The sequence below is a fragment of the Sphaerodactylus townsendi genome, linkage group LG04 (genome assembly GCF_021028975.2).
Source record: "Sphaerodactylus townsendi isolate TG3544 linkage group LG04, MPM_Stown_v2.3, whole genome shotgun sequence".
Lineage (NCBI taxonomy): Eukaryota > Metazoa > Chordata > Lepidosauria > Squamata > Sphaerodactylidae > Sphaerodactylus > Sphaerodactylus townsendi.
Genome location: NC_059428.1, coordinates 158,029,131 through 158,055,264, shown reverse-complemented (window position 1 = coordinate 158,055,264; position 26,134 = coordinate 158,029,131). Strand labels below are relative to the sequence as shown.

Here is a 26,134-nt window from a genome sequence, read left to right as displayed (position 1 = left end):
AAGCTGGATTTTGCTATTACGCCAGTTGAAGCCAAAGAGCATTGGGGCATGTTGAGCCCTGGTTCTCGGCTTAGTGTTAGCTTGTTTCCTGACGTTGCCTGGCTGGCATCTTCAGAGGATCCTCGAAGATGCCAGCCACGGATGCAGGCAAAACGTCAGGAGATAATGCTGCTAGAACACGGCCATATTGTTTCTCCAGAAACCACATAGCACCTAAGCGATTCCGCCGCGGAGCTCTTCGACAGCATTGGAAAGCAGTTTGAAAGTGGCATTATTCTGCAATGTGCGGAAGGAGCCTTTGCTTATCTACCACGCAAGTTTTACCATTTCAAAAAAAGCAGGAAAAGGAGTTCTTTGTCACGCATCTTCCCAATCTAATATGTCATTATATTAACCTCGATCGCGGTTCTGTGCACTCCAGCTTAAGTCAGCAGTTAATGTGTTAATCTTTGGAAGCCTTCACTGGGATTCTTTGCCGCTAGCCCTTTGAAACATTAACAAAATGTATAAGCTAAGAACCGCTTTAATGGAGAATGAGGCGCTGGTTTCAGTTTATAAGCAATAGAGGGCTGTTGAGGGTTAGTTAAGCCAGTAACACCAGCTGCTCCTGGTTTTAAGGACTGGGGCAGCCGAAACAGCCAACGGAAGAACGGCATCCTTTCTGAGGTTTACTTTTCATTTCAAAGAACTCACAGAACGCCTCTTCCCCTGGCTTAACCTCAGCTATCGCTCAGGCTCTTCCATCAAGAGTTAGATTATCGCATCTTCAACCTACTTTTCAGTGCACTTCTATTTATTTATTTATTTATTTATTTATTTATTTATTTATTTCGATGAGGTCACTCATCCCCCCGTAGGGTTTCAAGCGGGTACACAAATGGCACATATACAGATAAAAAATGCACGAAAAGTAAAATAACTAAAACCATTAAAAGTGAGCAGTAAAATAAAACTAGTAGAAAGATTAAACTAACACGCATCGGAAGGCCCCTCATGATCCATTTCCAAACCCTCTTCAGGGGAATGATCAGCAAACCCCAGATGGCAAAGGGCACTGACAAAGGCCATGTAATAAAATCTCATCAACTTGGCAGCTGGATTTTACTGTGCGGAATAGCCAAATCCATTCACCAACAATTGTGAAAGTGGATTGAAAGTGCATTATTTTGCACGTGCAGAAAGGACCTTAGAGTAGGAAAAAGTTTTTAGGGGGGTTTCTTGCAGGGGTGGAGGTCGAGGGTTGGGCAGGGGAGGGAGAAGAGGCAGGGGGCCAAAATGTCATGTGCCCCCACGTGACCCAGTCGAGTGGATCCTGGGTCGTCTGCCCCTTCTGGTCTCACTCCAGATACACCAGTGGCGTCCCAGTAGTACTGTCACGGCAAGAGCTATTCAGAGGTGATTCGCCGTCACCTTCCTCTGTGTGGGCTGAGAAAGTTCTGAGAGAACCGTGACTGGTCCAGGGTCACCCAGCAGGCTTCATGTGGAGGAGCGGAGGATCGAACCAGAGAGATTGATATAATAATTCGTGCCCTCCAGATAAGACTATTAGCCTGATCATCCCCTGCCAGAATGATGCTGGCAGGGGATGATGGGAACTGTAGTCCATAACATCTGGAGGGCCGCGAGTTTGACACCTGTGGATTAGAGCCTGCAGATTAGAGTCCGCCACTCAAAAGCACTACACCATCGCCGCTCTTGGACCCTGTGCAGGGTCACAACATCTAAAACTGGTAAGTATGCAGACAAACCACGTGCTGTGGAAAGTGGAGTCCCCAGATCCAGCTGGAAATGAGCCTATTTTGTCTCTCTGCAGGTGGGGTTCGGCAACAGAGAGCCGAAGGGGAAGAGGGAAGCTCTGGGCAGAGCGTGTGGGTGTCTGGTTAGTTCATTATTATTCATTGGGGCAGGAAACCGGAGAAGGAAAAATATGGTGTCATTGTGTCATTACTGGCTGATGAGTAGAATAAGCAGTCAGGGAAGAAGTGTTACAATCCCGTGAGCTTCCCCAGCCGGCGAGGACAGAGTGCTTCTATTCAGTGCAGGTGACAAAAAGAACAAACAGAAGTACTTGAACCATTATCTCTGTCAACCAACGCTGGACGTCTCCACCTCATTGCTTGAGACTCAACAGGTTAGAAGGTCCCCAGCGCATGGCGCCGTGGTTAAAAGAGCAGGTGTAATCTAATCTGGAGAACCAAGTTTGATTCCTCGTGGAGGCTTAACTGGTCAGAACCCTAGATTAGCTTGTGCACTCCAACACATGCCAGCTGGGCGACACCTTTGGGGCTAGTCACCTGCTCTTCGAGTTTCAGCTCCCACCCACCCTCACAGGGTGTTTGTTTGGGAGGGAAAGGAGATTGATGCCCCTTTGAGCCTCCTTACAGGAGAGTTAAAGGGGATGGTGTAAATCCAAACTCTTCTTCTTCTTCAAAAGTCCCAACGCCAATCCCTGGCCCATTTAAGGATCTCACGAGGGGAGGAGACTGCTTTCAGCGCAGTGTGTAGCAGCAGTGGTTAGAGGGTTGATGAGGATCTGGGAACCAGGTACACGTGCGGGTCCACTGGTCTTGAAACTCAGGCCCGTTACGGCATGCAGAATACCGCACATTCAATCCACTTTCACAACCGCTTGAAAGTGCGGATTTTGGTTCTTCCCGCTATTGATTCAAAGTTCACCGAAAGTGGATTGAAAGTGCATTATTCTTGCATAAAAGCGGAAGGGAGCTCTGCAACTTTGCAGTGGCCAGTCACTCTTCAGCCTAATATATCTCTGAAGGTCCCCAACGCCTTGCCCGGAGCACCACAGAAGTCCAGGGCATTTTTTTCGGGTGCCGACCAAGTATTTTAGAAAGTGGCTTCGAGGCTTTGATTGGCTATAGGATATCGGATTAGCTGAACAGGGTTTTTTTTAAAAGTTGCTTCTCGCAACAGCTAGCCACCACAACCCAAGCGGGTCCGTAAAGAGATAAACTGTGTGTACGCAAAGAAAACATTTTTAAACAATATGTTTATTTTAAAAGGCATCCAGTTAAAACCAAGCTATGCCTGAAAAGTTGAAGTTATAGAGTTGCGCTTGATCTCACTGCTGGGTACTTTGTGATTGGCTCCGCCTCTGGTGGTGGCCATTTTGTGTGTTGGGCTCCTCCTCCTTGTGGCCGCCATTTTCTAGTTATGCCCACAGGCCTGTCTCAGAATCCTAAGAGTACCCTACATGGGGCTCAGAAAGGTTTGGGATGTGCATCTGAGAGAGGAACAGCTCCATTCTGGCTTCAATGAACGCAGTGGGGGAAACCAATATGATCAACCCTTCTTGCAACTCTGAAAGCAGCTGCCGCCAGAGCCAGAAATACTCGAGTTCTAACTTCAAACTACCAGATATATTGGTGCTACTGAGTTAGTATGGTTAAGTTCTGCCAGATCTCTGTGGCTGGCATCTTCAGATGCCAGCCACAGATGCAGGCGAAACATCAGGAGAGAATGCTGCTAGAACACGGCCACGCAACCCGGAAACCACACAGCACCCAAGTGATTCCGGCTGTGAAAGCCTTCGACATATACCAGACTACAGCCACATAGAAAGCCCACAACAGCTAGGTGTGAAATATCCCTTTCCCAGCTCCAAAATATCGATGCAAAGCAACCTACGTGAGACCCTACGTCCGGATGAAAATGTCCACATGGTATTCTCTGACGTGGCTGGCTCAATGAATCCCAGAGCCGGCTGCCGTGTGCAGCTGGGCCAACTTCCCTGTCCCATGAAGTCATTTTCTCTACAGAGGCAGGGTCAGATTTGGTCTCTGTGAAGTGGATGTGGAGTACAGACCCTTCCAAGCATATGCAATGTAACGCACTTTCAATCCACTTTTGGCCGCTTTGGATTTGACTTTCGGCTGGACAGCGCACAAAATCCACTTGCAAACAATGGTGAAAGTGGATTGAATGTGCATTATGTTGCGTGTGCGGAAGGGGCCATAGATTTGCAGCACCTTCCCTGAAGCAACACGGCTTAGATTTTCGTTGGCCTCTCGATCAGGCAGTTCCAGAAGGAGTCTGAGCATCACGATCTCGGACATGGGGTTTTCCCAGTCAAAGAGGTGCGTGTCTGTAAAAAAGGGAAACATTGTGGTTTTCTTCATAGGGTTGTCGCAAGGATGGAAAAAGGATAAGACATAAAAGGATCTTCTTGTCTGTCCATAATCTTACCTGGTTGTTACTGGCACAGCTCAGCGAAGCTGTCATCCTCACACTCACAGGTCGCTTGAAAATCAATTTCCTTTCCTCGTAATGGTAATTTTCTGCTCAGGTAAATGCTCGTGAGTGGCTGATACCTTTGCGGTGAATAACAAGCTGTATTCTGAGCCCAGGTGCAGCGTATGCATCTGAGCAGTTGGAACTGTTGGGATTCAAGAATCTGGGCCCCTCAAGAACCAGTTAGGTTCTAGATCTGGCAATTTAGAACCCGCTAGGTTCTAGATCTGCACAGTGCATTGAAAGTGGATGGAAAGTGCATTATTCCGCATATGCGGAAGGGGCCTCTGAGGATACTGTCTTGCCCGTTGTGGAATAGCCTGCCTGAAGAGGTCAATAAAGCTCCTGCTCTCCTGGGTTTCCCCAAACTATGCAAAACTAAATTATTCAAGAAGGCTTTCCTGCAGAGGGAATAAAGTCACGGTGTTCAAAACGATTTCACAAACTTGCTTAGATGAAGGATTCGGGTCTGTGATCTACACTATCGTTGCAGCTCATTGTAAGTAGGCTCCAAATTATATTATTTCTGTACCACTTAACGTGTCCTGCGAATACTTACGCTGGTGCTTCAGTTCTGTCTGGTGGCGCCAGATGTCTGAAAATCAAAACGCAGTGGTTATTGAACGTCCCATTCTTGAGACTGCACCGGCTCATTATGAATAATTTGTCTTGAGTCCATGTGAGAAAGAGAGACTATAATTAATGCAGATAAATAAAATAAATGAATACTCTTGCTCGGGAGTAAGCCCTGTTGATCCCGTCGGCACTTGCTTCTGAGTAAACATGCAGAAGCTTATGCTGTGCGCACTGGAAATTTCACTTCGGCCATAAATGCTCTGTGAGTCTTAGAAAAGTGATTCTTCTGAGCCCCATGTGCAGTCAAAAAAGGGGAAGTTGAAATGTGATTCCTCTTCTAAGCAGGAGTGTTGAAAAGATTGCTGAGATAATCAATATGTGGGATTGGGGCCCTGAAATAGTCACTAAAGAAGTGCAAGAGTGCCACCTACTGACCAGGGCAGGAATAACCCCTACATACCCAGGGATTATTTCAGGTGCCCGAAAGAAATTTGGCAATTTACCTGAAGACAGCAAATAGCCTCTAAGACTTTTACCAGATGAAATTACTCAGTGGTGAAAGGAACTGGCCAGTCTCTGATTTCTTCTTTCTATCCCTGTGAAAAGGCTACCCCCAAACTGTGGCTGGAAAATGTATTGTTGTCAAGGCTTTCACGGCCAGATTCAACTGGTTGTGGTGGGTTTTCCTTGCTGTGTGGCCGTGGTCTGGTAGATCTTGTTCGTAATGTTTCACCTGCATCTGTGGCTGGCATCTTCAGAGGTGTATTACAGAGAGAAGTCTGTGGCTGGGAAAAATTCTGTATTTTCTTTGCTCCAAGAAGAAAACGGAGCAAGCGGCAAACTTAAACAAACCCTCCGCTGGGACTCCCGTCCTTCTTTCCTTAATGTTTTCATCTGTACGCTGTCGTTTTCAAAGCGGTTCAAATCGCTCACCAGTCCAACATTTTGGGGTAAACGCATAAACAACTCTGAGAGGTAGGATTGTGGACAGCGCGTGCTTAGCTGTGTCAAGGATGAGTGAGTTCCTGGGTAATACAAATGAGGATGGATGGATGGATGGATGGATGGATGGATGGATGGATGGATGGATGGATGGATGGATGGATGGATGGATGGATGGATGGATGGATGGATGGATGGATGGATGGGTTTGTTTGTTTGTTTGTTTGTTTGTTTGTTTGTTTGTTTGTTTGTTTGTTTGTTTGTTTGTTTGTTTATCTATCAGATTTAATATACCGCCCCTTCCCCAAAGGGCTCTGGGTCTCCAGATATTAGGCAGACACTGTACTCTGAGTTTCAGGAGTCTGCTTTTTGATATCTAAAAACTATAAGGGACAAAAGACTTACATATGCTTATGCATAAGTTAACAAGGAATCACAGAATCGTACAGTCGGAAGAGACCCCAAGGGCCATCAAGTCCAACCCCCTGCAATGCAGGAACGCACAATCAAAGCACTCCTGACAGATGGCCACCCAGCCTCTGTTTAAAAACCTCCAATGGAGGAGACTCCACCACACTTGGAGGTAGTGTGCATTCCACTGTCAAACAGCCCTAATTGTCAGGAAGTTTTTCCTGATGCTTAGGTGGAATCTCTTTTCCTTCACCTTGAACCCATGACTCCTGATCCTTGTCTCTGGAGCCGCAGAAAACAAGCTTGCTCCCTCACCAACATGACATCCCTTCAGATATCTAAACATGGCTATCATGTCCCCTCTGAACCTTCTCTTCACCAAACTAAACATCCCCAGCTCCATAAGTCTCTTTTCATAGGCCATGGATTCCAGACTTTTGGTCATTTTGGTCGCCCTCCTCTGGACCCGTTCCAACTTGTCAATATCCTTCTTGAATTGCGGTGCCCAGAATCTAGCACTCGACCGCTACACCACGAGCAAAGGTTTCTTCTGGCCCTTAGTCCCTACAAAAGAGTTGCATCTTTAACAAGGGTGCCAGTTCTGGGTTGGAAGATATCTGGAGATTTGGGGGGGGGCAGAGCCTGGGGTCAGGATTTGGGGGAGGGATCTCGACAACGTATCATGCCACAGAGTCCTCCCTCCAAAACAGTCATTTTCTCCAGGGGAACTGGATTCGTGAAACAGGCTGTAATTAGATGTGCCAGATCTGGCCTGGGAAACGCAATGTCCTTTGGATCCATTTGAATATAAGCTGTTTTGTGTCCGAAATATAATAACAATACAAACAGGCATTATTGCCTTCAGTAGAAGCAAATTTACGGAAGCCTTTGTTAGGGAGTCAGTGTAACCCCTATGTTCAGAATGGGTTGACCCAGAAAGGGGGTGGAGACTCACTTTCTTTATAAGCTCTTTATAATCCCATTCACCAAGATGATGAAGTTCCCCAAACGAACTCCCATGAAACAATAAATTCTAACATTTACAAATATAGCAAAAATAAACAACAACTCCCTTCCCACTAGTTCCCAACAATCTTGTGCAGTTACCTTTTAAACAAGGTGTTACAGAGCTTATAAAGAATTAAAATGCAAGGTCCTAGCTCAGGAAGCTCGTTTCTCCAACTGCGGGTATTCAGCCTTTTGCAGCCTTCTGCTGCTTTTGAGTCTCCACCCCTTTCTGGGTCAACCCATTCTTGAACATAGGGGTTACATCAGCAACAACAAGGAACAACTAGTTCCCAAGTTAACTCCAGCCAAGATTTTGCAAGAAAGCGGGGTACAATTTGTTCCGTGACATTGCCCTGCATCAGAATTTGGGGATTTCATATAAGTCGATTCCATATGGGCACTTGACTTTTTTTTTTTAGCTGATCAACAAACCTCTTTTTGGACTTGACAGATGCAAGAGACACTTACTCTGGAGCAACTGAAATGTAATAATCGTTATATAAGAACATAAGAACTAGCCTGCTGGATCAGAGCAGAGTCCATCCGAAGTCCAGCACTCTGTTACCGCAGTGGCTCCACCAGGGTGCCTTGGGGAGCTCACAGTGCAGAGTGAAAGAAATGGCCTTAAGCAAGAACATAAGGAAGAGCCAGCTGGATCAGACCAGAGAGTCCATCTAGTCCAGCACTCTGCTACCGCAGTGGCCCACCAGGTGCCTTTGGGAGCTTCACAGGGCAGGGATGTGAAGCAATGGCCTCTGCTGCTGCTGCTCCTGAGCACCTGGTTCTGCTAAGGCATTTGCAATCTGAGATCAAGGAGGACTCCAAGATTGGGAGTTTTCATAGATCGACTTCTCCTCCATAAATCTATCCAAACCCCTTTAAAGTTATCCATGTTAGTGGGCCATCACCACCTCCCTGTGGCAGCATATTCCAAACACCAATCACACGCTATGAAGAAGCGCTTCCTTTGATTTTAGCCCTAATTCTCTCCCCACCCCCCCCACCCCAGCATTTTCAAATGTGAATGCCCCTTGGTTCTAGTATATTATGAGAAAGAGAGAAAAATGTCCTCTGTCAACATTTTTCACCCCATGCATAATTTTATATAGATCTCAATCATATCCCCCCTCGGACGCCTCCTCCCAAACTAAAGAGTCCCAAACGCTGCAGCTCTCCTCCTAGGGAAGGTGCCTCCAACTCCTTCAATCATCCTCGTTGCCCTTCTGCACTTTTTCTTTCTATCTCTCTTCAATATCCTTTTTTGAGATTTGAAGACTTACCAGAACTGAACACAGGGACTCTAAGTGTGGTCGCGACCACGGGCGCTATATAAGGGCATGACAATCCTTGCAGTTTTATTCTCAACTCCCTTCCTAATTATCCCCAGCATAGAGTTTGCCTTTTTCACAGCTGCCATGCATTGAGTTGACATTCCCATGGAACTATCAACTAAGAATAGATGTTGGTAGAAATAGGATAAATAAGTTTTCAACTGATCTAGTGGAAAGTCATAAAAAGAGTCGTGCCTGTTGCAGCTGTTCACTTGTAGCGCTTTGTGTGTTGGTACAGTATTGTGTGTGTTTTTTGTTGTGTTATCAGTGTGCCAACCCCACCTTATTCGTATCTGGGTTGGGAAATTCCTCAGCAAGTCCGCCCTCCAGAGCAGCCATTTTCCGCTCTTGGTCACCCAGAGATCAATTTTCAAATCAGGATATCTCCAGGCGGGGCCTGGGGGTTGGCAACCCCAGCCTCCCCACACAACAGCCCCAAATCAGGGGGAGGTGGGCAAGGCTTAGGTCGAAGCGGCCTGCCCCTTTAAGAGACGGATGGAATGTATCAAAACAAACAAAAGTAGCAATGCAAGGCCACATTGGCTGCGGGGCGGGCACGTGAGTTCACAGCTGATTTCCTAGCTCCTTTTTGTGTGCTTGTGTGTGTGTGTGTCACTTTCAGCAGGCGGATTAAGATGCCTCCGCTCGGGCTTCGGCCCGGCTGCTGGCCCTACTGAAGTCCCCCGGGGCAGGTGAAGGGGAAAAGGTAAACGGGCAGGTGTGCAGCCAGCCCCGCAGTCCGGATCTACCTGCCTCTGGTTCCTGTTGGGGGGGCCCCGCCAGCCCAGGCACCCCACGCTCACAAAAGGAGAGCCAAGCCCAGCAGAGGGAAGGAGGCGAAGGAGGAGCCCAGCCCAGACACCTTTACCTGCAGCCATGGCCCAAGCAGCGCCTCTCAGCATCCTGGAGGCCACCTGCCCCATCCAGGTGGAGCACGACCGCAAGAGGAGGCAGTTCACCGTCCGGCTGAACGGTAAAAGCCAAACCAAAAAGAGGCAGAGAAACCAGACGAGGGTGCCCCCAATGTCTCCCCCCCCTTCTCCCTTCCTCACCTCTGTCTCGCCTTCTGCTGGATTCTGGCCTCCCTCTTCCTCTTCCTCTCCGCCCAGATCTTTTGTTTGCAAGTGAAGCCGGCCCATGGGAGAGCACCGCGCAACCCACCCGCTGGCATTCTTCCCCTGGAAAGGCTGACCCAGGGAAATCTCTCCTGGTGGGGGGGGGGGGGTGATGGGAGGTGGGGGTCGGTTGCTTCTCCCCCCCCCCCCTTTGATTATTATTATGCCTCCCTCTTTCACCCTGCTGCAGTAAGGTTGGTTATGCAACAGATTAGAAGCCGTGTCAGCTCCTTAGCAACTGGATGCAGGGAGATTTGGGGTGGGGGGAGAGAAAGGGAAGGGGCCGTGAAGAAATGGCATGCCCCCCCCTTTGCGATCTCCCCCCCCCCCCCCCACCTCTCGCGTGAGGGCTCCTTCCCCAGTTTTCGTGCTGTGTTGGTTACTCGCTGGTTGACAGGGGAACACCTGTCCTTGCCGGATCTATTTATAAATGAAGCTGACATTGGAACCCCCCCCCCCCCTCTATTTTCAGCCCCCCCCCCCGCCCCCAGTACACACTGGTGCAAACTCACTTAATTCAAAGTCTCCTTGTTCCTTTCCCTGGACTGTTGTTCCGGGGCCATTTGGGTGGCTTTAAATCTGGGCTTTGCAACTTGGATTACAACGTTGGCGAGGGGCTTAAATTAAGTCGGGACGTGAAGTTTGAACCCCAGAAGTTCGGGGTCGTTACCGAACAGCTGAGTTCAGGAAGGGTTTGGAGTCAGGTTTTACAGGGCTTCATTTGCCCTGTTTCTAGCCTGAGCGCTTGATTGCCCGAATGGACTCGCTGTAGTAAAGAGCGAAAGCATCCGGGAGCATGTGCAGAGCGCCTCCTTTCACTCCTCAGTAATTGCGAGACGTTCCTGTGGTGACAGCACCATCAAGTCACAGCTGACCCTGCAGGACAGTGGTCCCAATCTTTTTTCATGCACATACCCGTTGGCAACCCATTTCCCCAAAATTGTACCCCTATATTAGCAAACCCATTTTTGTGTACCCCCAAATGCTCTGGTGCATCACCATTATCCAGATGGTAGAATCAGTCTGAACCACCTGGTAATTCCCTCCTTATCAGCCCCTACCAGCATGGCCAATTGGCCATGCTGACAGAGGCTGATGGGAATTGTAGTTCCTGAACATCTGGAGAGCCGCAGGTTCCCTACCCCTGTCGTAGGGCTTTCAAGGCAAGAGGTGATCACACGTGGTTTGATTTGGACTGCCTCTGCAAAGCAACAGTGGTCTTCCTCGGTGGTTGTGTTATATCTGGATACAACACGCCAACCCTGCAAAGATTTTGAGACCGTATGAGATCGGGCTCCCCTGGGTAAAGGGAGGAAAGTACCAGCGAGCATGTGTGGAATGGCAGAGTAGTTGAAAAATGCTTTCATACTCTGGGATTATGAAGGGATGCTCTTTTGACCAACCTGAGCCCTCTTCATCTTGTGAATGCATCTGGTGAAGAAATAAAAAATACTGTTGAACTCCATCTTGGAGACAACACGGTTTGAACGTGGTTCCCCTTCCCCAACACCTGTGGCGGAAGGTCTGCCATAATACCCTGGTGGGCCATCCCATTTCTTGCAAGGAATGTGCATTGATATAGGGGTACAATTTTAGGGAAATGTCTTGACCCATCAAGGCACTGTTGGTCCAGTTACAAGGGAGCCTGGCTTTGCAGGGAGATTCTCTGCAAGCGTTTTAAAATTATTATGCTTATGTTTTGCTGTGCAAATCTGTAACGGGACGCTGGAGTGTGGGTATTCAACCCCCCCAGAAAAGATAACCAGTACAAGATTCGGATCTTCCCACTCCTGAGCTACCAGGTTCCAATCCCCCATTGGTTGGAGGAACAGAAAACCCGAATATTTCCAGAGGGGCTGGGTGTTTCGTTAAGATGATGATTTGTTCTAAAGATTGAAATCGACCTCTGCTCTGGGGGAGTTTTGTGCGTGTGAGTTTAACCATTGTGCGGGTACGGACCCCCGTTAGAGTGGTGTAGCAGTTAGAGTTTCAGACTAGGATCTGGGGGACCCGGGTTCAAATTCTCCCTCTCCCATGGAAGCTTGCTGGGTTACCTCAGGCTGTGGCTACTTCGCAGGGTTGTTGCAAGAGAAAATGGAGGAAAGCGGAACCGTGTTGTTGGGGTTGCTGTTGGGGAGAAAGGCAGGGTATAATTGAACAAGTAAATAAGTCCTTGTTGACACTTAAGGGAAACTTGAACCGGTTATACTCGGGTTTACAAATTTGCCTGGCTGGAATAGGGTTGCCAATCCCCAGGTGACGCCTGGAGATTTTCATCTATTACAACTGATCTCCACACTACAGATCGGTTCCCTTGCATAAAATTTGGAGGGGGCGTCGAACCCTGATGAGGTCTCTTCTCTCCCCAGGCTCCAACGCCCCCCCCCTCCTAATAAATTTCCAGGTATTTCCCAACCCAGAGCTGGTAACTCTAGCCCTGGGGGCAATGCTTCCTTCCTTCAAGGAAAAAAGCAAATGGCTCTTTAAAATCATCAGCTAAAACATAATTTCTATTTTTGGTTAAAAAAAATTTTTAGAGAAGATCTACCCTCTGGCCTTACCCAAATTGCAGGGTGCGTTAAAACAGATAAACAATTCAAAAATTACATACCCAAAAGGAGACTGTTCATAAACTGCTAAGAATAGCAAAGTGCAGATTTTATACCCTCCTGCCCCACCCTCTTCCCTTCCCTCTCCGCTTAAAACCGCTAAATATGACATACTGTTTTTCAGCCTTAACAATGGGTGAAAGTAAACAGCGAATGAATCTTGCACATGGGCTGAAAGCGACAGACAAAATGCTCAGGCCGAGCGATCTCCCTTTAAATAGCGCCAGGTTAAAATAGCTTTAGAGTGATGGATTCCCCCGCAGGAAATTTGCTGAGTTGTAAATCAGCTGGGGTGTGTGTGTGTGTTTAAAGTATACAAGGTATTGTAATAGGAGGCTTATTTTCTTTAGCTCAGAGAAGAGATGGTTGGAAGGGTGGGGGGGTGTCCGAGGTATATGTTGACATAAGAAAATGAACAGCGAACAGATGTCGAGTCAACGAGATGTACCAGGAACACAATGAAATGATCAGGCCTCTGGTTTTAGCGGCGCTTTCCCACTGAGCTGTTGAGCCGCCTGTGGAACTCCACGCCACCTGAGAAGCAACAGAAATATAGAACACCAAAGAAATATAGGGCAGCCAGCCCCTATTAAAACTGACCTCCCTTTATATCTCCGTAAGGAAACTGGCTACTTTATCTACTGGTCCCCTGAGTGATTTACAATTGACGTGGGGGAAAAATACGAGCGTTCGCTCACTCGGCAACCCGGCTGGAATTGGTCGTGGCTCAGTTTGCTTCTCATCCCTGGTGACTGCCCAAGTCCTTGCTCCAGAAAATTGAGGCTGTGTCTCCAGCAGTTCCCCTTGCTTCTATTTCTCGGTTGTTTCCGGCGTAGAGTGAAATCCTGCAGAACTGGCTTTTGGAATGCACGGACGGACGCGACATCTGTCCCTTTTCACACAAACGCAAGTTGCGGGCTTGTATACCTGTACCTAGCTTGAGAAATTGGAGGGTGGACGGGATTTGTGTAGAGGAGGGACCCAAATGGGGTATAAGGCCTTTCAGTCCACTTTGCAGGTGGATTTGACTGTGCGGAGTTGCAAAATCCACTTGCGAACAATTGTGGAAGTGGAATGAAAGTGCATTATTCTTCCTGTGCATAAGGTGCACCTGTGCATCAGGTGAACTATCTCTGTCACTGAGAGAACAGCTGTAATAGTGGGAGCTTTCCATCCAAGCCCTGATAGTTGGCAGCCCTGTGAATCTGCACCTCATTCAAGAACGGCAAACGATTCCTGCTTTTGCTAGCAGTGAAATATCCCGGCTCCGTGCCACACACGGTGGCCCATCTTTGCACGCCAGTTATTGGCACAGGGAGTGGCCCGGTCTAGGTGTGCAGCCGGCTGGTTCAGCAATCCTTGACCCTGGCAAAGGAAACAAGAGCCCTCCCGCTGAAGGGTGTGTCCGGGTGCTACAAAAATGTTCTTTCCCAAGCAACCTGGGAACTGTAGTTCTGTGCAAGGGTGGGACAGAACATTAGCCTAAGGCCCCTTCCGCACGTCCAGAGTAAGGCACTTTCAAGCCACTTTCACAAGTTGTTTGCAAGTGGGTCTGGCTATTCCGCACAGTAAAAATCCAGCTGCACAGTGAGGTTTTTTTGGATTTATATCCCCCCTTTCTCTCCTGCAGGAGACTCAAAGGGGCTGACAATCTCCTTTCCCTTCCCCCCACACAACAAACACCCTGTGAGGTAGGCGGGGCTGAGAGAGCTCCGAGAAGTTGTGACTAGCCCAAGGTAACCCAGCTGGCATGTGTGGGAGTGTACAGGCTAATCTGAATTCCCCAGATAAGCCTCCACAGCTCAGGCGGCAGAGCTGGGAATCAAACCCGGTTCTTCCAGATTAGATACACGAGCTCTTAACCTCCTGCGCCACTGCTGCTCCACTGCCAATCCACTGCCAAAGTGGATTGAAAGTGCATTATTCTGCATGTGCGGAAGGGGCCTAAGGTGCAAATTGATTGTGATGCCTAGGGGTCTCTTCCATACTAAAGATTAAGGGGAAGGTACACCCACAATAATTAGAGAAAATTTGTACCCACCAGGCTGAAGACTAAAAAGTCACACGGTATTTTATAACATCATAGCAATGTTGAAGAATTATTTCAAAGCAATTTTGTACAATACAGGTACATAGGAACACAGTATATATATATTTTCTTTTTTTAACACAATAACAGCAACAGCTAGCCAGAATCTAGATAATTACTGGCCTCGTGAAACCTTCAAGGCTGTTCTGTAAAACAAAATTAAAAAACATGTTACACAAAACATCACCATATGCAGGGAACACCAATTCCAAAACATGAAAACACTTACAAGCAAAGGGGTCTCTTCCGGCATCTTGACCTCACTCCAGGTGTATCTCTTGGGAGAAGATTTTGCGGCCTCGTCTGTAACCAATGCCCTGAGTTGGATAGCCTAGGCTAGCCCGATCTTGTCCGATCTTGGAAGCTACGCAGGGGTGGCCCCAGTTAGTATTTGAATTGGAGACTACCAAGGAAGTCCGGGGTCACTGCATAGAACAGTGGTGGCGAACCTATGGCACGGGTGCCAGAGGTGGCACTCAGAGCCCTCCCTGTGGGCACGCGCGCACAGAGTTTGTCATGTGGGGGTGCTTGCTTCTGAGTAAACCCTCCCAGGGTCGTGATTCACCCGTTCGAAGCGTTGCACACTTGCTTCAAAGCAGGGGTCTTCAAACTATGGCCCTCCAGATGTTCAAGGACTACAATTCCCATGAGCCCTACCACTTGGCCATGCTGGCAGGAGCTGATGGGAATTGTAGTCCATGAACATCTGGAGGGCCATAGTTTGAAGACCCCTGCTTCAAAGCAAAGCCACTGACTATCACCAAGCTTCCTCCCATGTAACACGTGCCTCGGAGCCAACCATTTTTCCTAAACTAAAACCTCAGTATTCAGGTTAAATTGCTGTGTTGGCACTTTGCAATAAATAAGTGTGTTTTGGGTTGCAGTTTGGGCACTCGGTCTCGAAAAGGTTCGCCATCACTGCCTTAGAGGCAGCCAGCAGCAAACCACCTCTGATAGCCCTTTTGCCTTGAAAACCCTCTGGGGTCAACTTAAGTCAGCTGTAACTGGACTCACACTGTAAGAAATAGATCTTCATAGTTTCTTTTAAGCACAATCTGGGCTGGGTACAGCAAACCTTCAGGTACAGTGCAGCCGAATATGGAGGCTCCATTGAACCTTCCTGAGCCTCTAATTCTCTTCAGAAGCCCATCCTCCTGATGATGACGTTTCAAAGACGATAGGATCATAGAGCTGGAAGAGACCCCCAAGGGCCATCAAGTCCAACCCCCTGCCATGCAGGAACGCACAATCAAAGCACTCCTGTCAGATGGCCATCCAGCCTCTCTTTAAAAACCTCCCAAGAAGGAGTCTCCACCACACTCTGAGGCAGTGAATCCCACTGTCGAACAGCCCTGACTGTCCGGAAGTTTTTCCTGATGTTTAGGTGGAATCTCTTTTCCTGCACCTTGAACCCATTACTCCTCTGGTCCTAGTCTCTGGAGCAGCAGAAAACAAGCTTGCTCCCTCACCAACATGACATCCCTTCAAATATCTAAACATGGCTATCAGGTCACCTCTTCACCAAACTGAACATCCCCAGCTCCCTAAGTCTCTTATCGTAGGGCATGGATTCCAGACCTTCTACCATTTTGGTCGCCCTCCTCTGAACCCATTCCAGCTTGTCAATATCCTTCTTGAACTGCGGTGCCCAGATCTGCATGCTGTCATTTGGGGTGGGAGGGTGGGGGGGTTGTTTCTCAGCTTGGAAACCTTTTGGCCTGGACCTATTTTTAGTGGCATGCAGTGGTTCTACAATTGAAATCAACATACTCCAATTACTTTCTCTTTCTCCGATTCCTGAAGCGTTAAGGTGAACCCTTCAGCTTGTAAAACACGAGCCGGGCGGTTTGTCCAACAGGTTCTTTGGCACCTGTCGATGCCGGCTGAATGCTCTTTTGCATTTGTGGGTGTATTTATATACGTGTGTGTTTTCTCTCCTCCCCCCACCCCCTCTTGTAATGCGCCCAGTTGCTCGGGATCATTGCAGAGAGCAAAAACAGCTCTCTAAGCAGGGTTTGTCCTAAATCAAATGTGACCGGCCACTGCTTCTCGGAACAAAGTGTTCCTCTTAATTCGGCTTCTCTCTCTGGTGGCCCTTTGCCGAAACGGTATTAGCAGCGCTTCCCGCGGCATAAGAGTCTGGGGGGAGTCTCCCGTTTGTGTGCGGTGTGCAAGTTGTACAGATGCCAAAGGGCAAGGGTTTTGTTTTAAATCGGCTTGGTTCGGCGGGCAGCTGCTAAACTCTGAGCGAAGACCTATAGAGCCCCCTGGACTGCTGAACTTGTTGCTCGCCTTTCCAAAGGCCCCTTTAAGTTCTCTTCTTGTAAATTGGCCCTCTTGGGTCACAGCCACCACCTGTCGTGCCCCACCACCACCTTTGACCTATGAACCCAACATCTGGATCAGCCCATGCATACAAGTGCGTAAAAACCCAGGCTGGCAGCCTCAAGAATCATTTGCCACAGGTGGCCACATGAGTGTGTGCGTGGGGGAATCTGTGACCCCTTCCGCACATGCAGTAGTGGCTTAGTGGTTAAGAGCAGGCAGGTGCACTCTAATCTGGAGGAACCGGGTTTGATTCCCAGCTCTGCCGCTTGAGCTGTGGAGGCTTATCTGGTGAACTAGATCAGCTTGTGCACTCCAACACATGCCGGCTGGGTGACCTTGGGCTAGTCACAGTTCTTTGGAACTCTCTCAGCCCCACCTACATCACAGGGTGCTTGTTGTGGGGAGAGGAAGGGAAAGTAGTTTGTAAGCCCCTTTGAGTCTCCTTGCAGGAGAGAAAGAGGGGATATAAATCCAAGTCTTCTTCTTCAGAATAATGCTTTCACAACTGTTTGCAAGTGGATCTGGCTATTCCGCACAGCTGCAAAGTGCCTTGAAAGTGCATTATTCTGCATGTGCGGAAGGGGCCTGTGTGATTCTTTTTTTTTTCTACTTGTGTGCCTTCCTGGGAAACAGAGATGTGGCTGGGGTTACTCCGGCGGAATATTTTTGGAAGGCCGCACAAACGAAAAAGAGGGCTTGCGAATCCCCCCCCTCCCCAACATTTCACCTCGGATGTTCCAGATGAACTCGTTGTGTGGGCTGAAAAGCCCCTGAAGTGCGTAAAGAAGCCACGCTGAAGGGCTTGGAAATGCTTCCCCTGTGCTGGCCTTTCTTCCCTCACTACAAAACTTTCCACCCAGGGACTCTGGGCTGAATTATGCGGCTGTCCTGCTTCAAACCTACGACTCCCCCCCAACCCAGGCCGAGCCCCTCCTCCCCCTCCCCACTCGGGGGTCGTACCAGCCTCCTCCATAGCATGCAGCTGAATCGACAAACGCCGTAGCCGTGCCCTGGTGCCGTCCAGGGCATGCGTGAATCTGGAGGCCTTTTATTCTGCTCGGGATCATTCATAGTTGGGTGTGTGTAATATATATATACAAACAGCTCCCCCACGGCCTCGGCCGCCTCGTGCGCAATCAATAGGAGCCTTTCTTTCCATTCAGGCCTCAAACTTTTTGACTGCATTGCTTCCCGGGAATGCGTTTGTGGCTTTGGTATTTCAGCTCGTCTCCAGCCTCCGGAATTCCATGTAAGCGAGAAAGGAATCTGGCATAGGGGTACCGACCGTCACTCCGCTGCTGCCTGCTCGCCAGCTACCAAGCTCAGTTTAAGGTCGTCTCATTAACCTTTTATAGGCATCAATAAATACAATCTGTGAAACCCAAAAGCCGTATAAAACTTCTGAAATCCAAAAAGGATCCACAATCCAAAACCCTTCCCAACAATTCAGCAATCAGCTCCACGGTCTCAGTTGAACTGTTATTTAACAAACAAACAAAACAGCCCACACGATAGGCGTAGAATTCCTTAATGAAGAAGAAGAAGAAGAGGAGTTTGGATTTATATCCCCCCTTTCTCTCCTGTAGGAGACTCAAAGGGGCATACAATCTCCTTGCCCTTCTCCCCTCACAACAAACACCCTGTGAGGTGGGTGGGGCCGAGAAAGCTCCGAGAAGCTGTGACTAGCCCAAGGTCACCCAGCTGGCGTGTGTGGGAGCGTACAGGCTAATCTGAATTCCCCAGAGAAGCCTCCACAACTCAAGCGGCAGAGCTGGGAATCAAACCCGGTTCCTCCCGATCAGAGTGTGCCTGCTCTTAGCCACTACGCCACTGCTGAAGGGGGAATGATAACATTGGAAACCAGGTCTAAAATCAAAACATTTAGGACAATCAAATAAAATATGCAGCATCGTTTCGGGGGTACTGATACAGCAAGAACACACCCTGTCTTGTATCGGAATCAAGTGCCCTCGAAGAAGGGCTGATGGGAAGGAATTGCCCATCTTAGTTGCCCATCTGGTAAAAGCCCATCTTAGTTTTGGGTTGAATAGTACCTCTAGATAACAGACCATTTGGACTTCGGGAGGGGTAATACCGTGTTTCCCCAAATATAAGACTTATTCTGTGTCTTATATTAATTAATATAAGTGTCTTATATCAATTTTTGCTCCCAAAGATGCACTACGTCTTATTTTCAGGGGATGTCTTATATTTCTGTATTCTGTTCATCAGGCATGCTTCCAAACAAAAACTTTGCTACGTCTTACTTTTGGGGGATGCCTTATATTTTGCACTTCAGCAAAACCTCTACTATTTCTTATTTTCCGGGGATGTCTTATATTCGGGGAAACAGGGTACCTCAATGGGCAGGTGAACATGCGACCCCAGCTCTTTGGACCAGAAATTGGCGTTCCTGATTAAAAAGGCGGGCTTTTAATGTTTGCATTATTTCATTGGGAGCTAGCATAAAGAAAGAGTCCCGTGACGGATCCAAAGAGGTCAGTTTTCTCTCAATGTGATTCCACAGGTCAGAACGTTGAATCTCGGGGAGAGCCAATACCAAGTTCAATTTAAGGTATTAGCTTCCAGACGCAAAGCCCTTCATGGCACTGGATCTACGTATCTGCCAAACCGTCTCTCCACCTATGCTCTGCCACTGGAGACTGCTGGGGGGCAAGCCCCACTCGCTGACTGTCAACTGCGCCCCATCCTGAAGTCCCTAGAGTTCGGAATGGGGCACAGTTACAAGGGGCGGGCGTGGCCCTGCAATGCGACTCAATGAAGTGGCGCCTGGGGCTCCAGCCCCTCTTCACCCCCCTCGCTACACCACTGTTTGCCACGACAGCCTCGCAGATCCAAGCAGGGCCTTCTTCAGGTGCCAGGCTGCAAATGGGCAAAATCAGCTACCCGCGTCTTCTCTGTCGTGGCCCTACCTTGTGGAACGGCCTGTCTGAGGAGGTCAGGAAGGCTCCCGCTGTTCTGGCTTTCCTGAGTTGCACTGTATCAAATGATTTGCAAAATTTTGCAGATAACTTATTGGCCACCATGGTTGGTACTACTGTGTATTGTTGGCCATTCACTGGATCTTCTTGTGCAACAATAGCAGTGGAGCAGTAGTGGCATAGTGGTTGAGAGCAGGTGCACTCTAATCTGGAGAACCGGGTTTGATTCCCCACTCTGCCACTTGAGCTGTGGAGGCTTATCTGGGGAACTAGATTAGCCTGTGCACAGCAACATATGCCAGCTGGGTAACCTTGGGCTAGTCACAGTTCTTGGGAACTCTCTCAGCCACACCCACCTCACAGGGTGTTAGTTGTGGGGGGGAAGGGAAAGGAGATTGTCAGCCCCTTTGAGTCTCCTTACGGGACAGAGAAAGGGGGAATATAAATCCCAACTCTTCTTCTTTGCATCGTTTGAAAATCCAGGAGGCCGCTGGACTTTGGGGCGCAGAGAGTTTAACCAAAGCACTTTGCCAAATTTTACAGTATAGTTTAAAGAAATATTTTATTTATTTTTATTTATTTATTTATTCCACTTTTATACCGCCTGCCGCCCCCCCAAAGGGCTCAGGGCGGTTTACAACATAATTACAGGCAAGTGGATAAACAGGATAAAATGCTAAAAATTAATACCAGTTAAAATGCAGCGCTCCAAATCCATAAATATTTAAAACAGATGGCGTTCAACCATTAACTCCTCTAACTCTGAGAGGGGAACAGCGGATCTCAGTTGTTAATGGGCACCTATCAGCAGCTGGCCTCCCCAAAAGCCCGGCGGAATAACTTGATAATTTGATGCTTCGTAATTTGATGCTTAAATGGGTGGGCGTTAAATTAAGCTAATGTTGCATGGTTTTTTGGCCTGTTCTTGCTGCTCCGCTACTCCTGTTGTGTGCGAGAACCTTCATGGCTTCTCTGGTCTGCTGTAGGTTGTCATGACAAAGCCGTCCTGCTGTACGAATACGTGGGGAAGCGAATAGTGGACCTGCAGCACACGGAAGTCCCCGATGCCTACCGAGGGAGAGGAATAGCCAAACACCTGGCAAAGGTATGGATTTCCGGGGGTGTCTCTCACGATGGCAACGGGGCGCTTCCAGGCCTCTTCAGTCATGATGGTAGTTGTTGATTTACATCTAATCTGGAGAACCGGATTCGATTCCCCACTCTTCCACATGAGTGGCGGACTCTTATCTGGTGAACTGGGTTTGTTTCCCTGCTCCTCCACAGGAAGCCTCCTTATGCCATTAAACGTTATCTGTATCTATCGCGCCAAGCCTGCTGGGTGACCTCGGGCCAGTCACGGCGCTCTCTGAACTCTCTCAGCCCCACCTGCCTCACAAGGGGTCTGTTGTGGGGAGAGGAAGGGAAAAGGAGTTTGTAAGCCCCTTTGGGTCTTCTTACAGGAGAGAAAAAGGGGTATAAATCTAAACTCCTCCTCTTCTTCCTCCTCCTCCTTCTTTTTCCTCTTCTTCCTCTTCCTCCTCTTCTTCTTCTACTTTATTCCAGCAGTTTTGAGGGGGAAACAGGTGCGCCCGAGAGTTGTGGATTATCCTCCTTTTCCTTTTAGCAGAGCGCCGCCCCTTCCTCGAGCTCTATTTCTCTACTGAGGGCTTTTTGAAACGGTGATTTCAAAACATTTCCCCACATATTGGAACCTGTCAGAAACTAACTGTAGCTGCTTGGCCTCTTTTAGAGCCCAGTGGCACAAAGGGGTCAAGCACAGTCCCGTAGTCAAAACTCTGCTCACAATCTGAGTTCGAACCCCAGAAGTCGGTTTCCGGCCCCCGGCTCAAAGTTGGCTCAGCCTTCCATCCTTCCGATGAGTACCCGGCCAGCCACGTTGGAAATCTGGAGTCCGAAGGAGGTGGTAAAATGTAGATGTCTAGGCCCTTTTCAAACTGTCCTCATAATCCGTTTGAGCAACCGGTTACTAATTATTATTATTTTTTGTTTCAATTCAGAAACAACTGTTTTGGCTCCGGCCCCTTCCGCACGTGCAGAATAACGCACTTTCAATCCACTTCCAGCGCACTTTGCAGCTGGATTTTACTGTGCGAAGCAGCAAAATCCACTTGCAAACAGTTGTGAGAGTGGATTGAAAGTGTATTATTCTGCATGTGCGGAAGGGGCCTCCTAGCTGCTGTCGTTTTTTTGTCTTAAACTTGTTCAGACAAACTCACTCTTGGCATCCCAGGGTTCAGTGTTTTCAATTAAAACTGCTTTCTCCCATTTCCAGTTCTCTCTTGCACTTCTGAATTGCTCCAGCGTGCTGTTTGAAGAGTCTGGAGAGCTCCTGGGAGGATTTCTATTTTTCCCCCCCTGCCTTTTTCCATGTGGCGTTCTTTTTTGGCTTTAAAAAAAAACTTTCTAAGATTTGCACTGCAGCAGCACCGTCAACATGGCCGTGTGGCTGTTGCTGAACAAGAACGCTGCACGGAAAAGGCGGGACTGTTTGAAACAGCCAGAGTGCTTTAGAGTTGGCTCCTTGATGGATTAAAAAGAGCTGCGTGAAACACCCATCCCTGCATTGGTTTACTCCGTTTTGGGCCAATAACGGATGACATCCGGTGCAGAACGGTACTCTGAAGGGGTCGTGGTGTCAGACTCTCAGGCACGCGTGGCACATAGGCGCTGGCTCAAGCAATGTATATTACCTGTTAGTTTCTTGTAAAGTATGCCAAATTGTTGGCTATTAGACTTATCAAACTATTATATCTCCATAACACCCATATATATCTCCACTTTAAATCCAATTCATGCAACAATTTATTACAAGGCACCCTTCTCTCAGGTTCATAATCATGTATTTGTTAAACCAACAATGTCCATAATCTTGTAAATGTTATTGCGTCAATGTCACCCGTTGTGACTGTAATACAAGTTCATGACAATTAATGAAAATCCTGAACTGGTGGCTTGAATTACTTATAAATACTGTCCCAATTCAAGGGCAGTCAAATTTCTCATCATTTTCAGTTGTGTATATTTCAATCCACTCCGTTGTACTTCCCAAACGCTTCACGCTGATTACCGCGTTTTCGTCTGTCTTCTTCAAGGGAAGTGTTCATGCACTTGATAAGGAACCCTCAACAGGTGATTCTGTACATAACAATCCTTATATCATCTTATTATTGCCGTGAATGAAGTTTATTTCTTTTTATAAAGTAACTGCATCCTTCCTGGCTTTTTTACATGATTATGGACCTGAGAGAAGGGTGCCTTGTAATAAATTGTTGCATGAATTGGATTTAAAGTGGAGATATATATGTGTTATGGAGATATAATAGTTTGATAAGTCTAATAGCCAATAATTTGGCATACTTTACAAGAAACTAACAGGTAATATAAATTGCTTGAGCCAGCGCCTATGTGCCACGCGTGTTTGTGAATCTTATATTGTTTTGGACATAGCCCATTCATTTCATAGATTGTCAGACTTTCAGGGCCCTTCCGCACATGCAGAATAATGCACTTTCAATCCACTGTCAATGCACTTTTACAGCTGGATTTTATTGTGTGGAAAAGCCAAATCCACCTGCAAACAATTGTGAAAGTGCATTATTCTTGGCTGAGCGGAAATGGGCTAACACACAAACACATTTCCTTTGTGTTTTCAGGCCGCCTTGGATTTTGTGGTGGAAGAGGACTTGAAAGCTCACCTGACGTGCTGGTACATCCAGAAATACGTCAAAGAGAACCCTCTGCCTCAATACCTGGAACATTTGCAGTCGTAACGGAGGAACATCGCAGAGCCCAGATGGCTCAGACACTCGATAGCCCGGGCCTTGACTTTCCAACCACAGCCTTCACTCTTGCGCAGGTCTCGGGCAGCCGACTGCCCGGCCAGTGCTCCAAATTCTTGTTTTCACCGGGACGCAATGTGCGACCGACCGCTCGATGCTTCCACCCGCCTCCGGCTCTTCCAACGCTTTTTGGCTGACCTGGAATTGTGTTGTGGACACGGACCTTCTCTTTGGAAGAGACCGGCGGGTGCTAGCTCGCGGCGCTAACAGCGGCAGGGCTGAGTTGCTTTCGCCCAGTCCTTGGAGACGAGACGGTTTCTTTTCGTTCTTCCTCTCAAAGGAATGAGGGGTTTGGGGACGCCGTCTAAGAAACCTGGCACTCGGCGAACTGGTCAACGCTCAACACGGCTGGAAGAGTTTGAATGGCACGCTCTTGAAGGAGCAGCAATCGTCTTTTGATATCTGGGCCTGTCCTGAATGATGTTAGGGAGATATTTCTAACCAGATAGAATAAACCTTGGTAGGACCTGCCAGGGAGCGTGCCATCAGACTGGCATTTCAGAGGCCGGGATGTTCAGGCACGTCTCTTCTGGCACAAGCGGGCCCCAGTTCTTATTTTCTGCCCAAGTCCTGGCGACCACCCGACAGAGGTGAAAATGCAGGGGGTTGGGGGGTAATCTGTTGCGTCAGTTGGGGGGAATTTAAAATAATCTCCTGCTGTGTTTTGGGGGGGGGGGTTGTTTTTGGCAGAAACTCCATGTTCTTCTCAAGTGGAGGATACAGCTTGAGATTGAGACGAAGCAATAACAGACCCAAGACGTGGGGGGAAGGGACAGAAACGGTAAAGGCAAGGCCAACTTGGAGGGCCATTAATTCCGAGCACTGAGCAGTAAGAAGGTCTGGCGTTCTTGCAAGCTGCTTCTTGGGTCGCTGAGGGAAATGGGCTTCGGAGAAAGGGGTGGAGAGAAAACCCTTAGAAATGAGAAATTCTAAGCTTCCCCACTCTCAAAAGGTAATTGGGACTAGTCTGAACTTCACTGGTTCTTTCAACTTCTCAAGCTAAGCAACTTGTAAGGGCGTTCTTGTGCATTTCAACTCAACCGTCACTCCTTGGCGGGGAGGTAAAGGATTTGGCAAGTCTTCTGGGGATACACTGTCTTATTCTAGGACCATGTTCCTGTCCACTGCCTTTCCCTATGCCCGTTTCCCATAATGCTGTCTCCAGAAGGGACACCGATGAGCAGAAATGAGGAGATTTGGGAGAGGCCTTTATGATTCTGCTAGCCCAGGTTGCCGTGGGTATTGCAAGCCAGGGTAGGTGCTATAGCTGCCCAGGAGGTGACAGATGGATACATCCTCTCCCCAACCTGGCCCAGGTGCGTGCAGTTGAGGAATCCAATGGAACTCCAGGACTAGGTCTTTGGTCAGGACACCACGTCGACGGGAAGTTCAGGCTGCCGAGCTCACGTTCCTGCTATCAGCAGCAACTCCGTCTCCTTAGAACCGGCTCTTGGCTATTTCAGAGTTTGCGACTGGTGTCCCACGCTCTCGCCTGTCCCTTCTCTCTCTCCAGGGCGGGAAAAAAACCCTCAGTCTTCCAAGCCAGCTTCCGTGATGGCTGTGTGGACCATTGCCCCATCCAGAGGGCAAAATCAATCGTCGTGCAGCTAAAAAACATGTCCGCCTTTGGATCTGCGGCTGTCATGCCTCTGTTTCTTCTGTCCCACAAGGTGCTACTCTCCTCCCTGGAATATACTCTGTGGGTGCCTTTCAAAAGCAGTGAGAACAAGGTCTTCGTCCCTCTGCTGTAATGCACACACCTGACCTGTATGTTGGGTTGGCAGATAAACAAGAGTTATGGTATGTTTGCTGCAGAGGGTTACCAGTCTGGGTGACGGATGGATGCTGTAGGGTGGGATGGTAAACCTTTGTTTAACTTTGGGTGGAGTTTAGTAAGATCAATGAGTCAACCTGGCCTTAAAGACCCCCCCTGTTTCCCACTATCGCCGCCAATTCATGCTGAGGTGCTAAATCTCTTGTGATCCTACAGAGATTTTTTTTTCAATCGTGACATAATAACGGCCGCAGAGTTTTCTTCTGTGCCAGCTTCCCTTTGTTCTCTGTGGTTCAGTTATGTTAAAGGACAACCGTTTCCCACCCTTTCAAGAAAAGGGGCTGTGCGCTCAATAACATATCCCTTGCTAGTGGCGTAAATTCCCAAATCAATTGGGGTGGAAAATGCTAGGATGAGGGTGGTCTTTGCAGCTCAAGCAGGCTGGGTTCGCTCTGACTTGCTACTGGAATTATCGATCCTAAAAATGCCCTCTGACAGGTGGATTTTAAGGCACAAAGTCCATTTGTGCTAAAAAAAAACCCCACACAACCCAGATGATCCCACAATACCGCTTCCAGGTCGAGCAAATGTAAGATGTATACTCAGCCGTTCCCGCCAATTTTGTCTCTACTCCATGTGGATTTATTTGCTTCCCTCCCCCTTTCTGATTCTGTTGTGGTTAAAAAATGTGCCTTTCCTACTCAGGACTTGTTGAAATTCAACTACTGACCATTTGGTGGTTCTTTGTGTCTAACACGCTCCTTTTCCTGTGAACCATATTCTTCATTAAACCTGACCTTGTTGCGTGGAAATTCAATAAAAGGTGTGGCGAAATCGATCCGCCTCGACTCGGCTGCTTGGGAGTGGCGAGGGGAGGGAAATCCCTGTTGCCGAGGGGTTT

The 26,134-nt window shown here is 48.2% G+C and overlaps 1 protein-coding gene across 1 annotated transcript; it reads left to right on the top strand.

Moving 5' to 3' along the window:
* Window positions 1–9,095: 9,095 nt before the first annotated feature.
* Window positions 9,096–26,069, top strand: NATD1 (N-acetyltransferase domain containing 1). Its single transcript, XM_048495271.1, has 3 exons — window positions 9,096–9,489; window positions 20,586–20,704; window positions 23,274–26,069. The coding sequence occupies exons 1-3, from the start codon at window positions 9,393–9,395 to the stop codon at window positions 23,388–23,390; spliced, it is 333 nt and encodes a 110-aa protein (XP_048351228.1). The 5' UTR covers window positions 9,096–9,392; the 3' UTR covers window positions 23,391–26,069.
* Window positions 26,070–26,134: the final 65 nt, after the last annotated feature.